This window comes from Cyprinodon tularosa, unplaced genomic scaffold (genome assembly GCF_016077235.1).
Source record: "Cyprinodon tularosa strain WSP-4 unplaced genomic scaffold, ASM1607723v1 ctg406, whole genome shotgun sequence".
NCBI lineage: Eukaryota > Metazoa > Chordata > Actinopteri > Cyprinodontiformes > Cyprinodontidae > Cyprinodon > Cyprinodon tularosa.
In genome coordinates, this window is record NW_024039126.1 from 312304 (window position 1) to 326451 (window position 14148).

At 47.3% G+C, this 14148-nt stretch overlaps 2 protein-coding genes across 2 annotated transcripts; both read left to right on the plus strand.

The window, feature by feature from the left end:
* Nucleotides 1-1924: 1924 nt before the first annotated feature.
* yipf3 (Yip1 domain family, member 3) lies at nucleotides 1925-8790 on the plus strand. Its single transcript, XM_038298359.1, has 9 exons — nucleotides 1925-2111; nucleotides 4145-4357; nucleotides 4560-4666; nucleotides 4738-4783; nucleotides 4867-4959; nucleotides 5293-5424; nucleotides 5503-5616; nucleotides 5690-5813; nucleotides 8428-8790. The coding sequence occupies exons 1-9, from the start codon at nucleotides 2046-2048 to the stop codon at nucleotides 8547-8549; spliced, it is 1017 nt and encodes a 338-aa protein (XP_038154287.1). The 5' UTR covers nucleotides 1925-2045; the 3' UTR covers nucleotides 8550-8790.
* A 2429-nt stretch (nucleotides 8791-11219) lies between these two features.
* dnph1 (2'-deoxynucleoside 5'-phosphate N-hydrolase 1) lies at nucleotides 11220-14014 on the plus strand. The gene is made up of 4 exons (XM_038298326.1): nucleotides 11220-11452; nucleotides 13430-13501; nucleotides 13579-13692; nucleotides 13763-14014. The coding sequence occupies exons 1-4, from the start codon at nucleotides 11317-11319 to the stop codon at nucleotides 13879-13881; spliced, it is 441 nt and encodes a 146-aa protein (XP_038154254.1). The 5' UTR covers nucleotides 11220-11316; the 3' UTR covers nucleotides 13882-14014.
* Nucleotides 14015-14148: the final 134 nt, after the last annotated feature.

A 14148-nucleotide genomic window follows, 5' to 3' on the forward strand; every position in this document is an offset into this window, starting at 1 on the left:
GTTCAATATGACGTCGGTCCACCCTTTGCAGCTAGAACAGCTTCAACTCTTCTGGGAAGGCTGTCCACAAGGTTTAGGAGTGTGTTTATGGGAATTTTTGACCATTCTTCCAGAAGCGCATTTGTGAGGTCGCACACTGATGTTGGACGAGAAGGCCTGGCTCTCAGTCTCCGCTCTAATTCATCCCAAAGGTGTTCTATCGGGTTGAGGTCAGGACTCTGTGCAGGCCAGTCAAGTTCATCCACACCAGACTCTGTCATCCATGTCTTTATGGACCTTGCTTTGTGCACTGGTGCACAGTCATGTTGGAAGAGGAAGGGGCCAGCTCCAAACTGTTCCCACAAAGTTGGGAGCATGGAATTGTCCAAAATGTCTTGGTATGCTGAAGCATTCAGAGTTCCTTTCCTTGGAACTAAGGGGCCAAGCCCAGCTCCTGAAAAACAACCCCACACCATAATCCCCCCTTCACCAAACTTTACACTTGGCACAATGCAGTCAGACAAGTACCGTTCTCCTGGCAACCGCCAAACCCAGACCCGTCCATCAGATTGCCAGATGGAGAAGCGCGATTCGTCACTCCAGAGAACGCGTCTCCACTGCTCTAGAGTCCAGTGGCGGCGTGCTTTACACCACCGCATCCGACGCTTTGCATTGCACTTGGTGATGTATGGCTTGGATGCAGCTGCTCGACCATGGAAACCCATTCCATGAAGCTCTCTGCGCACTGTTCTTGAGCTAATCTGAAGGCCACATGAAGTTTGGAGGTCTGTAGTGATTGACTCTGCAGAAAGTTGGCGACCTCTTCGCACTATGCGCTTCAGCATCCGCTGACCCCGCTCCGTCAGTTTACGTGGCCTACCACTTCGTGGCTGAGTTGCTGTCGTTCCCAAACACTTCCATTTTCTTATAATACAGCTGACAGTTGACTGTGGAATATTTAGGAGCGAGGAAATTTCACGACTGGATTTGTTGCACAGGTGGCATCCTATCACAGTTCCACGCTGGAATTCACTGAGCTCCTGAGAGCGACCCATTCTTTCACAAATGTTTGTAAAAACAGTCTGCATTCCTAGGTGCTTGAATTTATACACCTGTGGCCATGGAAGTGATTGGAACACCTGATTCCAATAATTTGGATGGGTGAGCAAATACTTTTGGCAATATAGTGTATATATATTTATATATATATATATATATATATATATATATATATATATATATATATATATAAATATACATATAAGTATATAAATACATATATATTTATATATGTATATATTGCATTTGATATGATATATATATATATATATATATATATATATATATATATATATATATATATATATATATATATATATATTTTTTTTTTTATATATATATATATATATATAAAAAAAAAATATATATATATATATATATATATATATATATATATATATATATATATATATATATATATATATATATATATATATATATTTTTTTTTATATATATATATATATATATATATATGAGGGGGACGCATATATATATATTCATATTTTTTCCAGTTTCATTTGTAATAAAGTATAGTTCATTAACGCTGCAAAGTTTATGTTAATCATTCATTTATTATTAGCCAGTAATCAAGTCTTGATTTGCTATCTATCTATTGTAGGTCTATGCCTCAGCCGATGATGCGGGCCTATCTATCTATTGTAGGTCTATGCCTCAGCCGATGATGCGGGCCTATCTATCTATTGTAGGTCTATGCCTCAGCTGATGATGCGGGCCTATCTATCTATTGTAGGTCTATGCCTCAGCCGATGATGCGGGCCTATCTATCTATTGTAGGTCTATGCCTCAGCTGATGATGCGGGCCTATCTATCTATGGTAGGTCTATGGTAGGAGAGTACCGGAAGTCCCGCCCTAAGCGGAAACCTCGCGATTTTCTATAGCTTCCACGCAGTATATGTGACGTCATCGCGGGGCGAAACAACAACATCGGCTGTGATCGGTTCCGGTCCAGTTTGTAGAGGCCCACAGCAAAGATCCGAACCCAGGATGTCTGCGGGACCCGGAGGCAGGAACTCGGAGCCGTGGGGCGGATTCGACGAGCCCCTGATTCAGGTAACTCCAACCGGAACCAGAACCAGGCCCTCCATACTGGGAGGTTCTGGATCCTGCCCGGCAGACTGGACTGAGTCGTACCAGTCCTCCCAGTAACCTGTAGACCAGGTGTTACTGGGACCTTGTCAGGTCGGTTCTCCTGAGGAAATCCAACCAGCAGCTCCAGCTCTAGAAAACAGCCTTTCAGTTCTGTTGTCCTGCTCACTGTAATGCCATCAGTCATATCTATGAATGCAGCTCTATGCCAGATCTCACCAGGTGAAGCTAAACAAGCTCTAAGAACCGAAGCGTAGAGAATCAATTCCAGATGTTCTAAAACTCTGCAGCTGAAAAACGGACTTTATGATCTTTGGACCTGATGAGGAAACCACCCACAGTCAGCCATTATGGAACCCTGAAGCTCCGAGGTTCCGCCGGTGGAACCCTGGAGCTCCGGGGTTCCGCCGGTGGAACCCTGGAGCTCAGAGGTTCCGCAGGTGGAACCCTGAAGCTCCGGGGTTCCGCCGGTGGAACCCTGGAGCTCAGAGGTTCCGCTGGTGGAACCATGAAGCTCTGGGGTTCCGCTGGTGGAACCTTGAAGCTCCGAAGTTCTGCCGGTGGAACCCTGGAGCTCCGAAGTTCCGCCGGTGGAACACTGGAGCTCAGAAGTTCCGCCGGTGGAACCCTGAAGCTCAGAGGTTCCGCCGGTGGAACCTCGGAGCTCCAGTGTTCCGCCGGTGGAACCCTGGAGCTCAGAGGTTCCGCTGGTGGAACCATGAAGCTCTGGGGTTCCGCTGGTGGAACCTTGAAGCTCCGAAGTTCTGCCGGTGGAACCCTGGAGCTCCGAAGTTCCGCCGGTGGAACACTGGAGCTCAGAAGTTCCACCGGTGGAACACTGGAGCTCAGAAGTTCCGCCGGTGGAACCCTGAAGCTCAGGGTTCCGCCGGTGGAACCCTGGAGCTCCGAAGTTCCGCCGGTGGAACACTGGAGCTCAGAAGTTCCGCCGGTGGAACCCTGAAGCTCAGGGTTCCGCCGGTGGAACCCTGGAGCTCCGAAGTTCCGCCGGTGGAACACTGGAGCTCCGAGGTTCCGCCGGTGGAACCCTGGAGCTCCGAAGTTCCACCGGTGGAACACTGGAGCTCCGAGGTTCCGCCGGTGGAACCCTGGAGCTCCGAAGTTCCACCGGTGGAACAGTGGAGCTCAGAAGTTCCGCCGGTGGAACCCTGAAGCTCAGGGTTCCGCCGGTGGAACCCTGGAGCTCCGAAGTTCCACCGGTGGAACACTGGAGCTCAGAAGTTCCGCCGGTGGAACCCTGAAGCTCAGGGTTCCGCCGGTGGAACACTGGAGCTCAGAAGTTCCGCCGGTGGAACCCTGAAGCTCAGGGTTCCGCCGGTGGAACCCTGAAGCTCAGGGTTCCGCCGGTGGAACCCTGGAGCTCCGAAGTTCCACCGGTGGAACACTGGAGCTCAGGGTTCCGCCGGTGGAACCCTGAAGCTCAGGGTTCCGCCGGTGGAACCCTGGAGCTCCGAAGTTCCGCCGGTGGAACACTGGAGCTCCGAGGTTCCGCCGGTGGAACCCTGAAGCTCCGAGGTTCCGCCGGTGGAACCCTGAAGCTCCGAGGTTCCGCCGGTGGAACCCTGAAGCTCCGAAGTTCCGCCGGTGGAACCCTGGAGCTCAGAGGTTCCGCCGGTGGAACCCTGGAGCTCAGAGGTTCCGCCGGTGGAACCCTGAAGCTCCGAAGTTCCGCCGGTGGAACCCTGGAGCTCAGAGGTTCCGCCGGTGGAACCCTGAAGCTCCGAAGTTCCGCCGGTGGAACCCTGGAGCTCCGGGGTTCCGCCGGTGGAACCCTGGAGCTCAGAGGTTCCGCCGGTGGAACCCTGGAGCTCCGGGGTTCCGCCGGTGGAACCCTGAAGCTCCGAGGTTCCGCCGGTGGAACACTGGAGCTCTGGGGTTCTGCCGGTGGAACCTTTCCTCTGATCTGCTGAGGTTCTGGTCTGAACTCGCCCTCCCTGGTCTTGTGACCCACTGACCGATGTTCTCACGGTTCTGTTCAGGGTAGCGGAGGCTCGGCCATTATTGACATGGAAAACATGGACGACACATCGGGCTCCAGCTTTGAGGACGTTGGCGAGATGCACCAGAGGATGAAGGAGGAGGAGGAGGTTTCCGAGGAAGCGGCGGCCGCCGAGGACGACGGCGCCGACGATGGAGAGTTCCTGGGGATGAAGGGGATAAAAGGCCAACTGGGTCGACAGGTAGCAGACGAGGTGAGTGAGCCAATCAGATGTGTCTTTATACCGACCAATCAGAGCTGGACCTCATTTTCCCATGGAGACATACTTGTTACCATGGCGATGGCTGTCGGCAGGGTCAGAGAATGAATGGGAGAAAAGGTTAAATGCAACATGGCATTTACCTGGAGCACAGGGAACACACAGCAGCTAAGCCCCGCCCCCTCTCCATCTGCAGGTGTGGCAGGCGGGGAAGAGACAGGCGTCCAAAGCCTTCAACCTGTACGCCAACATAGACATCCTGAGACCGTACTTTGACGTTGAGCCTTCCCAGGTACGCAGCAGGTAAGAGCTTCACTTCCTGTTTCTGATCAGTCGTCTCCTGTTCTGAGACTGAGAAAGGTGTCTCCTCTCAGGTTGGTGGATTCCATGGTACCTGTGCGCATGATCACATTCCCCCAGGTGAGCTCAAGTCCCTGTGCACGATCAGACAGGTAGAAGCGGGGCAAGGTGGGAGACCTCTGACATCACTGTCTCCTCTGCAGAAGGTGGCAGGTGAGCTTTACGGCCCGCTGATGCTCGTCTTCACCCTGGTGGCCATCCTGCTGCACGGCATGAAGACTTCTGGAACCGTTATCGTAAGAACTTAGAGATTTCCTGACTATTGGACGTTTATTTCTAACGCTGAGCCCATAGCTACATCTGGAAGAGAAACAGGACTACACTGGAAAACAGGCCAAGCTCCAACATCTAGAAACAAAGGTGTTGATGGCAGCAGCACAGCTGATATTTTAACAGATTCTGCAGAGTGGGAGAATAGAGATAAAATGATGAAAAAGGGGTCCCTATGTCCTCCAGCAGTCTAAGCCTATAGCAGCAGAACTATAGAGATAACATAAGGAACAATCAGATCTCTGATATCAGATGGAGCTTGGCCATTTAAGGCTTTCTGCGTTGGTTCCTGTCTGCAGAGGGAGGGAACCCTGATGGGAACCGCCATCGGAACCTGCTTCGGCTACTGGCTGGGTGTCTCCTCCTTCATCTTCTTCCTGGCTTACCTGGTCAATGCCCAGATCACCCTGCTGCAGATGCTCTCCCTGCTGGTGAGTACTGGTTCTGGCCTCTGCCGAGTGTCGCCCTTCAGGACCAGGGTGACATCACTTCCTCTGTGTCGTTGCCAGGGTTACGGTCTGTTCGGCCACTGCGTGGTCCTCCTGGTCACCTACAACATCCACTTTCACTCTCTGTTCTACGGCCTGTGGCTGCTGATCGGGGGACTGTCCACGCTGCGCATGGTAGGACCCGGTTCCCATCGGGACCCGTCAGACCCATTCGACCCGTCTGACCCGTTCTGTCTGTGTCTTTCAGGTGGCGGTTCTGCTGTCTCGGACTGTGGGTCAAACTCCTCGTCTGCTGCTGTGTGGGACGCTGGCGCTGCTGCACATGAGCTTCCTGCTGTACCTGCACTTCAGCTACCACCGGATCGTAGAAGGTCAGAACCTCTTCAGAACAGAACCACTCAGTGTGAATGCTGGGCGATAGGAAGCCTCTAGGGAGGCGCTGATCCGTCTGCTGTCAGGTGTCCAGAACCATGACCCCTATGAGTTCTGATGCAGACCACCTTAGACTGGTCAGGTCTGACTGACGAGGACCGGATGGATCGGCATTAGAAGGTCTGAGTGTGTCAAAGACCACCTCCAGGGGTCCAAACGGACCTGTTGATTCAGAACTTTAAAGAAGGACTCGGTGATCAGTTGATCGGGTCCAAATGCCAGGATGGAGGAAGGTCTGTAAGGAAGACTTGGTTTAAAGAGACGAGGAAGACGAGGAAGAGCAGCTGCTGCCTTCATCATCCCAAACCTCCCATCACGGTGGAACTGGTTCAGGAACACAGAGCTTCTCTTGATCAGAACTACTGACTGGATCCGGAGGACCTGCAGAACCACAGTGAACAGAACCAAGGTGTTTAGCCGGTCCGCTCTGGTTCCGTCCTTTCCAGTTAAACCAGTACAGACTGGGAACAATGGACAGGAAGTAGCCCTTCAACTGGAGAACAAAGCAGGCTCTAATAAGACTATTTCTATGCTGCAGGTGCTGCAGCATAGAAATAGAACTGAGGGCCTGGTCTGCAGATGGATATGGGCCAACCTGGAAAATCCTGTAACATGGTGGCATAGCTAGAAAGATTCTGATCGATAAACAGCTAAGCCAATGATGATGAGTGTTTCTCTGTGTAGGCGGAGCCAGATCAAATATTGGAGCTTTAAGGGAGACTTTCAGACTGACCTCCATTGGTTTCTGATGGGGAGCGGAGTAGGAGGGGGGCCTGACCGAGTTAGGATCCTGTTGGGATCGTTCTGGAATGAGGAGACGGAAAACTGTAAAAACCGGTTTGGGAATCAGAACCGTCTGGAGATCGATAGGAAGGTTCTTCAGGACGACACTCAGCATCTGCTGATAAACTGGATCAATAGATGTCCCACGGTGCCGTCCACATGTCCCTGGCATTAGATGGACACAGTCCCAAAATGTCTGTGTCCTCCTCAGGATAAAACAGGTCAGCATGGGAGAATGGGAGGTCCCAGAGGTCCATCTATGGAATCCTGCTCCTGATGATGGAGGGTCTGTTCTCCACCTGGAGCCAGTTGGGTTTATTGGCTCACTTCCTGTCTGTCAACAGGAAGGGGCCGGTCAGAGGCGGATCTTCCAGGTCTGGGTCTGGTTCTAGGTCTGGTTTTAGGTCTAGATCTGGTACTAGTCTGGTTCACGGTCTGGGTCTAGGGCTAGTTTTAGGTCTAGCTCTGGTTTTAGGTAGGTCTGGTTCTAGATCTTGTCTAGGTCTGTTTCAGGTCTAGGTCAGGGGTCTGGTTCTAGGTCTAGCTGTAGATCTAGGTCTGTGTTTAGGTCAAGGTCTGGGGTCTGGTTCTAGGTCTAGGTCTAGATCTCTCTCTTTTTTTATGGTCTAGGTCTGGTTTTAAGTCTTGGTCTGGTTCTAGTCTGGTTCATGGTCTAGGTCTAGCTCTGGTTTTAGGTAGGTCTGGTTCTAGATCTTGTCTAGGTCTGTTTCAGGTCTAGGTCAGGGGTCTGGTTCTAGGTCTAGCTGTAGATCTAGGTCTGTGTTTAGGTCAAGGTCTGGGGTCTGGTTCTAGGTCTAGGTCTAGATCTCTCTCTTTTTTTATGGTCTAGGTCTGGTTTTAAGTCTTGGTCTGGTTCTAGTCTGGTTCATGGTCTGGGTCTAGGTCTGGTTTTAGGTCTAGGTTTGATTCTAGTCTGGTTCGCGGTCTACGTCTAGGTCTGGTTTTAGTCCTAGCTCTGGTTTTTGGTAGGTCTGGTTCTAGGTCTTGTCTAGGTCAAGGGTCTGGTGCTAGGTCTTGGTCTGGGTTTAGGTTTAGATCTAGATCTTGGTCTAGGTCCTGATCTGGGTCTGGTGTTAGGTAGGGCTGGTTCTATCTCTCGGTCTAGGTCTAGTTTGAGGTAAGGATCTGGTTATAGGTCTGATTCTAGGGCTAGGTCTGGGTCTAGTCTGGTTCTAGGTTTGGGTCTGGTTATAGGTCTAGCTGTAGATCTAGGTCTGGGTTTAGGTCTAGGGCATGGTCTAGGTCTGGTTTTAGGTAGATCTGGCTCTAGGTCTTGGTCTAAGTCCTGGTCTGGTGTTAGGTAGGTCTGTTTCTATGTGTGGGTCTAGGTCTGGCTCGAGGTAAGGATCTGGTTCTAGGTCTGTTTCAAGGGCTAGGTGTGTTTCTAAGTCTGGGTCTATGGTGCCTGGTATATTTCTAGGTCTTGGACTAGGTAGGTGTGGTTCTAGGTCTGGTTTTAGGTCTAGGTCTAGTTTAGTCTTGGTAAGTCTGGGTCTAGCATTAGGTCCTGGTATAGGTCTGGTTTTAGGTTTAGATCCTGGTCTGGGTCTGGTTCTAGCTCTAGGTGTAGATCTAGGTCTGAGCTTAGGTCTAAGTCTGGTTCTTCTAAGTCTGGTTTTGTTCTAGACCTGGGTCTGGGTTTAGGTCTGGTTTTAGGTCTTAGTCTAGCTCTAGGTCTGGGAGCACCAGTTTGGTGTTGTAGTAGAATCCGTCAATGTGGTTCTGATGTTCTCCTTTCTGCTCTTGCAGGTCTGCTGGACTCTCTGGAAGGACCCGCTCTGGCCCCCATGGGGCGGGTTGCCCGGGACGTGCATGAGGTGACGCTAAACTTGAGCTCCAGTAGCCTGGGGACCCTGCTGAGGGCCCACTGAGGGAGGGGCCTCTCTATGTTCTACAGGAGCTGGTTCAGATCTCCTCTGGATCCATCAGCAGAACCTGGTTGTTGTGTCCAGAGAAGATCACAGCTGTGACCAGGACATCCTCCTGGACTTTTCTCCTGTCGCCAGTTTACTGGGTCCAGTTGTTATTAGTTACTGTGTTGTGTTTGAGGGCCTGTGGGAAATCTTAGCTTCTCTGTTCACTGATCTTCAATAAAGTTCTGACCTCCCATTGGCTAGTCTTCTCTGGTCCGTGCTGGTGTTGCTCCTGGGTCCGCCTGTGTAGGTCTGGGTTCTGGTGTACCTCCTACAGTCTAGAAGCATCCATGGTACCTGGAGGCGGGTCATCCATCAGGACCTTACTGATGTCAGACAGGAAGTGATGTGCCAGAGCCAGCAGGGGTCGTGGCGTTGGCTTCACTCCACTGGGTTTTCCTGCTGTCTCACCTAAACGGCTCATTTTTGGGCGCGGTCTGCTAGCTGGCGCTCTGCTCACAGCAAAACCAGCAATATTCAGCTAAGTTTCACATCCTGAAACAATGAATAAAAACCTTCTGCCTGCCAGTCTCTGCACAGGGCACAAAACCCTGAGGCTCCCCCGTCTGCCACCAGGTGGCAGCAGAGGCTTTCAGCCCATCGGGATCAGCTGATCAGTGGAGGATGATGGCGGGAAAAGGTCAGTATTTTCAGTTTAGATTTAGGCTGTGTCTGAATCTCCACCCTAATCACTTTATCCACCATTTTTAATGAGTGTTTGAATGTCCAGGGCACAGGTGTCAAACTGGTTCCAGTGTGGCTGCAGGTTTTCTTTCCAACCAAGCAGACTCCATTCATCTCATCAAGTCATCATGTTCAGATTGGACTCCCTTGATGAGATGAATGAAGTCTGGTGAGCTATTGCTATTGACCCCCTCCAGGTCCTCTGACCACCTCCAGGTCTTCTGACCACCTCCAGGTCTTCTGACCCCCATCAGGTCCTCTGGCCACCTCCAGGTCCTCTGACCACCTCCAGGTCTTCTGACCCCCATCAGGTCCTCTGACCACCTCCAGGTCTTCTGACCACCTCCAGGTCTTCTGACCTCCATCAGGTCCTCTGACCACCTCCAGGTCCTCTGACCACCTCCAGGTCTTCTGACCCCCATCAGGTCCTCTGACCACCTCCAGGTCCTCTGACCACCTCCAGGTCCTCTGACCCCCATCAGGTCCTCTGATCACCTCTAGGTGTTCTGACCCCCATCAGGTCTTCTGACCCCCATCAGGTCCTCTGACCACCTCCAGGTCCTCTGACCCCCATCAGGTCCTCTGATCACCTCTAGGTCTTCTGACCACCTCCAGGTCTTCTGACCCCCATCAGGTCCTCTGGCCACCTCCAGGTCCTCTGACCACCTCCAGGTCTTCTGACCCCCATCAGGTCCTCTGACCACCTCCAGGTCCTCTGACCACCTCCAGGTCTTCTGACCCCCATCAGGTCCTCTGACCCCCATCAGGTCCTCTGACCCCCATCAGGTCTTCTGACCCCCATCAGGTCCTCTGACCCCCATCAGGTCCTCTGACCCCCATCAGGTCCTCTGACCACCTCCAGGACTTATTACAGATTATTACAGATAATAACAATATCCGTCTTATATTCGATCTACTAGACTATAATCATCTAATTGAAGATGAAAGTTTTATTTTATTTTTAGATTTCTTTAAAGCCTTTGATACCATTGAACACAAATTAATGTTCCCCACCTTAGAATTATTTGGCTTTGGACCAAAATTTTTAAATTTAATAAAAACATCATGCAACGACACAAACAGTGTGATCTCACTGCCACATGGCATCTCTTCTAGAATCTCTATTAATAAAGGCATTAATCAGGGATGTCCTGTTTCTCCTTTACTCTTCATCCCTGCAGCAGGGATGTTATCCTTTATTAAAAATGCAGATTTTCAGAAACTCAGTGTTTCAGGCAACAAAATCGCCATAACCCAACTAGCCGATGATACGGCCGTATTCATGAAAAACAGCAATCAAATACCAAAAATCCTGCAATCAATAGATTTTTCCTCCAAGGCTTCTGAAAAATGAAAATAGTTTTTGGTTTCATATCCCCTCCAAAATATTTATAGAATTAGGAGGAATTAACTACCTCCTTAAATGTGATTTTGATCCTTAAAGAACTTTGTATTTTCAATCACTTAAATTTATGAAGAAGAAAAATAGTATAAAATTCTACGCTTTTGTAAATGACCGTAAACTTAATGTAAACCCCTAGCTATTATTATTTTGTTTATTTTATTTTATTTATTTATTTCCCTTTTTTATTTTTATTTTTTTATTTATTACCTTCTATGTCTCGTTTTTCTTAAAGTTTTAATGTCACCAACTGTTGTATATCTGTGCTTGATGTTTGATTTATTCTGTAATGTTACACGGAATTGCCAATAAAGCATAAGAAAAGAGTTTGGTGGGGAAAGAAAATAGAGAATAAATTCTGTTTGTAGGAAATGTCAGAAAGAAAGATAATAAGAATTCTACAAAAGGAAACAGAGTATAATAATTTAGAAACACTTTGATTAATTTTACAGTTTTCATTTTTTAACTGCTTTACTTCATATTATCGGAAGTTTATGGATTTAATTTTTTCTCAGTCTGCCCCCTGCTATCTACAAGATCTACAAGAAGAAGAAGAAGAGCTGTGCGCGGGAAGCTTCCGGAAGTAGCGGATTCCTCGGCTGGATCTGAGCCTCAGACAGCAGCAGCAGCAGGTCCAGGATGAAGATCTATTTCTGCGGCAGCATCCGCGGCGGCAGGTCGGACCAGCAGCTCTACCAAAGAATCGTGCAGGAGCTGCAGAAATACGGGAGCGTGCTTACCGAGCACGTGTCGAGCCCCGAGCTCAGCGACGAAGGTGGCACGCGCACACGCACTAAATGGTTTATTAATGAACTGAGTGATGAACAGTTTAACAGTCAGAGGGAAGAGTTAAAAGCCAGGTTCAGATTAACCCTAAGCAGCCAAGAACGGATCCCTGCGGTGCTTTGATGAAATGATCCATTGATCCGTTAATTAACTGATTCATTGACCCGTTTATTAATGAACCCATTCAGCATAGATCCGTTTATTAATGAACTGATTCATTGATCCATTTATTAATGAACTGATTCATTGATCCGTTTGTTAATGAACCCATTCAGCATAGATCCGTTATTAATGAACTGATTCATTGATCTGTTTATTAATGAACTGATTCATTGATCCATTTATTAATGAACTGATTCATTGATCCGTTTGTTAATGAACCCATTCAGCATAGATCCGTTATTAATGAACTGATTCATTGAACCATTTATTAATGAACTGGTTCATTGATCCGTTTATGAATTAACTGATTCATTGATCCGTTTAATAATGAACACATTCAGCATAGATCCGTTATTAATGAACTGATTCATTGATCTGTTTATTAATGAACTGATTCATTGATCCGTTTAATAATGAACCCATTCAGCATAGATCCGTTATTAATGAACTGATTCATTGAACCATTTATTAATGAACTGATTCATTGATCCGTTTATGAATTAACTGATTCATTTATCCGTTTAATAAGGAACCCATTCAGCATAGATCCGTTATTAATGAACTGATTCATTGATCTGTTTATTAATGAACTGATTCATTTATCCGTTTAATAATGAACCCATTCAGCATAGATCCGTTATTAATGAACTGATTCATTGAACCATTTATTAATGAACTGATTCATTGATCCGTTTAATAATGAACCCATTCAGCATAGATCCGTTATTAATGAACTGATTCATTGATCCATTTATTAATGAACTGATTCATTGATCCATTTATTAATGAACTGATTCATTGATCCGTTTGTTAATGAACCCATTCAGCATAGATCCGTTATTAATGAACTGATTCATTGATCTGTTTATTAATGAACTGATTCATTGATCCATTTATTAATGAACTGATTCATTGATCCGTTTGTTAATGAACCCATTCAGCATAGATCCGTTATTAATGAACTGATTCATTGATCTGTTTATTAATGAACCGATTCATTGATCCGTTTATAAATGAACTGATTCATTGATCCGTTTAATAATGAACCCATTCAGCACAGATCTGTTTATTAATGAACTGATTCATTGATCCGTTTATTAATGAACCGATTCATTGATCCGTTTATTAATGAACTTACTCATTGATCCGTTTATTAATTAACAGATTAATTGATCCATTAACCGATTCATTGATATGTTAATTAATTAACCGATTTGTTGATCCGTTAATAAATGAAGCGATTCATTGATCTGTTTATTAAAAACCGATTCATTTATCTGTTTATTAAAACAGATGAATTGATCCATTTATTGATGAACTGATTCATTTATCTGTTAATGAACTAATTCAGCATTGATCCGTTTAATAAATAACTGATTCACTGATCCTTTATAAATGAACCGATTCATCGATCCATTACTAAATTAACCAATCAATTGATCTGTTTATTAATGGACTGATTCATGGATCTGTTTATTAATGAACTGATTCTTTGATCTGTTTATTAATGAACTAATTCAGCACTGATCCGTTTATTAATGAACTGATTTATTGATCCTTTATAAATCAGCCGATTAATTTATCCATTTAAAATTAAATAAGTCAGTGATCCGTTTATTAATGAACTGATTCTTTAATCTGTTTACTAATGATTTGACTCATTGATGAGTTTATAAATGAACTGAATCATCTGTTTACTAATGAACAGATTTATTGCTCTGTTTGTTAACGAACTGATTCACTGATCCGTTTACTAATTAACTGACAGGACCGGCGTGAATCTGTCTTTTCTCTGGTTGGACAGGAGAGTTGGCGACCACAGGGGACGACAGAGACATCCATGACCGAGACGTGGACTGGCTGAAGCAGTCTGATGGTTAGAGCTGGTCACTGAGCTGGGCCCTGATTGGTGGACAGCTGAATGCTGACCTCTTACCTGTGTTTGTGTCTCAGTGGTGGTTGCCGAGGTGACGCAGCCATCTTTGGGTGTTGGTTATGAGCTGGGCCGAGCTGTGGACATGAAGAAGAAGAAGATGCTGTGTCTGTTCCGGCCGTCATCAGGACGCAGTGAGCTCACTTCCTGTACGGGTTGATCTGATTGGCTGTAGTTTGGTTGCTTACTTGCGTCCGCCCGCAGCTCTGTCGGCCATGATCCGAGGAGCGGCGGATGGGAAGCGGTTCCTGGTCCGGGATTACAGCGAGGAGGAACTGGAAACCATACTGAGAGAGTTCTTCAGCAGCTTGGAGGCAGTCTAAGCAACAACCAATCAGAGAACAGCGCAGACTCACCGTTACCTTGAGAAAGAGCCACTGCCGCCTGGACAGGCTTTTATTGTGAAGGCCTGTTTGAAAAATGTGCTGAATGTTTCAAATAAAATCTTGAATTTCATTGCTGGTGTGAATTTATCTTTGGTGCATGACTCTACAGAGCAGGAGGCGGAGCTAATCATCCTGATCACAGCAGGGGGCGGGGCTAATCATCCTGATCAGGGCAGGGGGCGGGGCTAATCATCCTGATCCTGA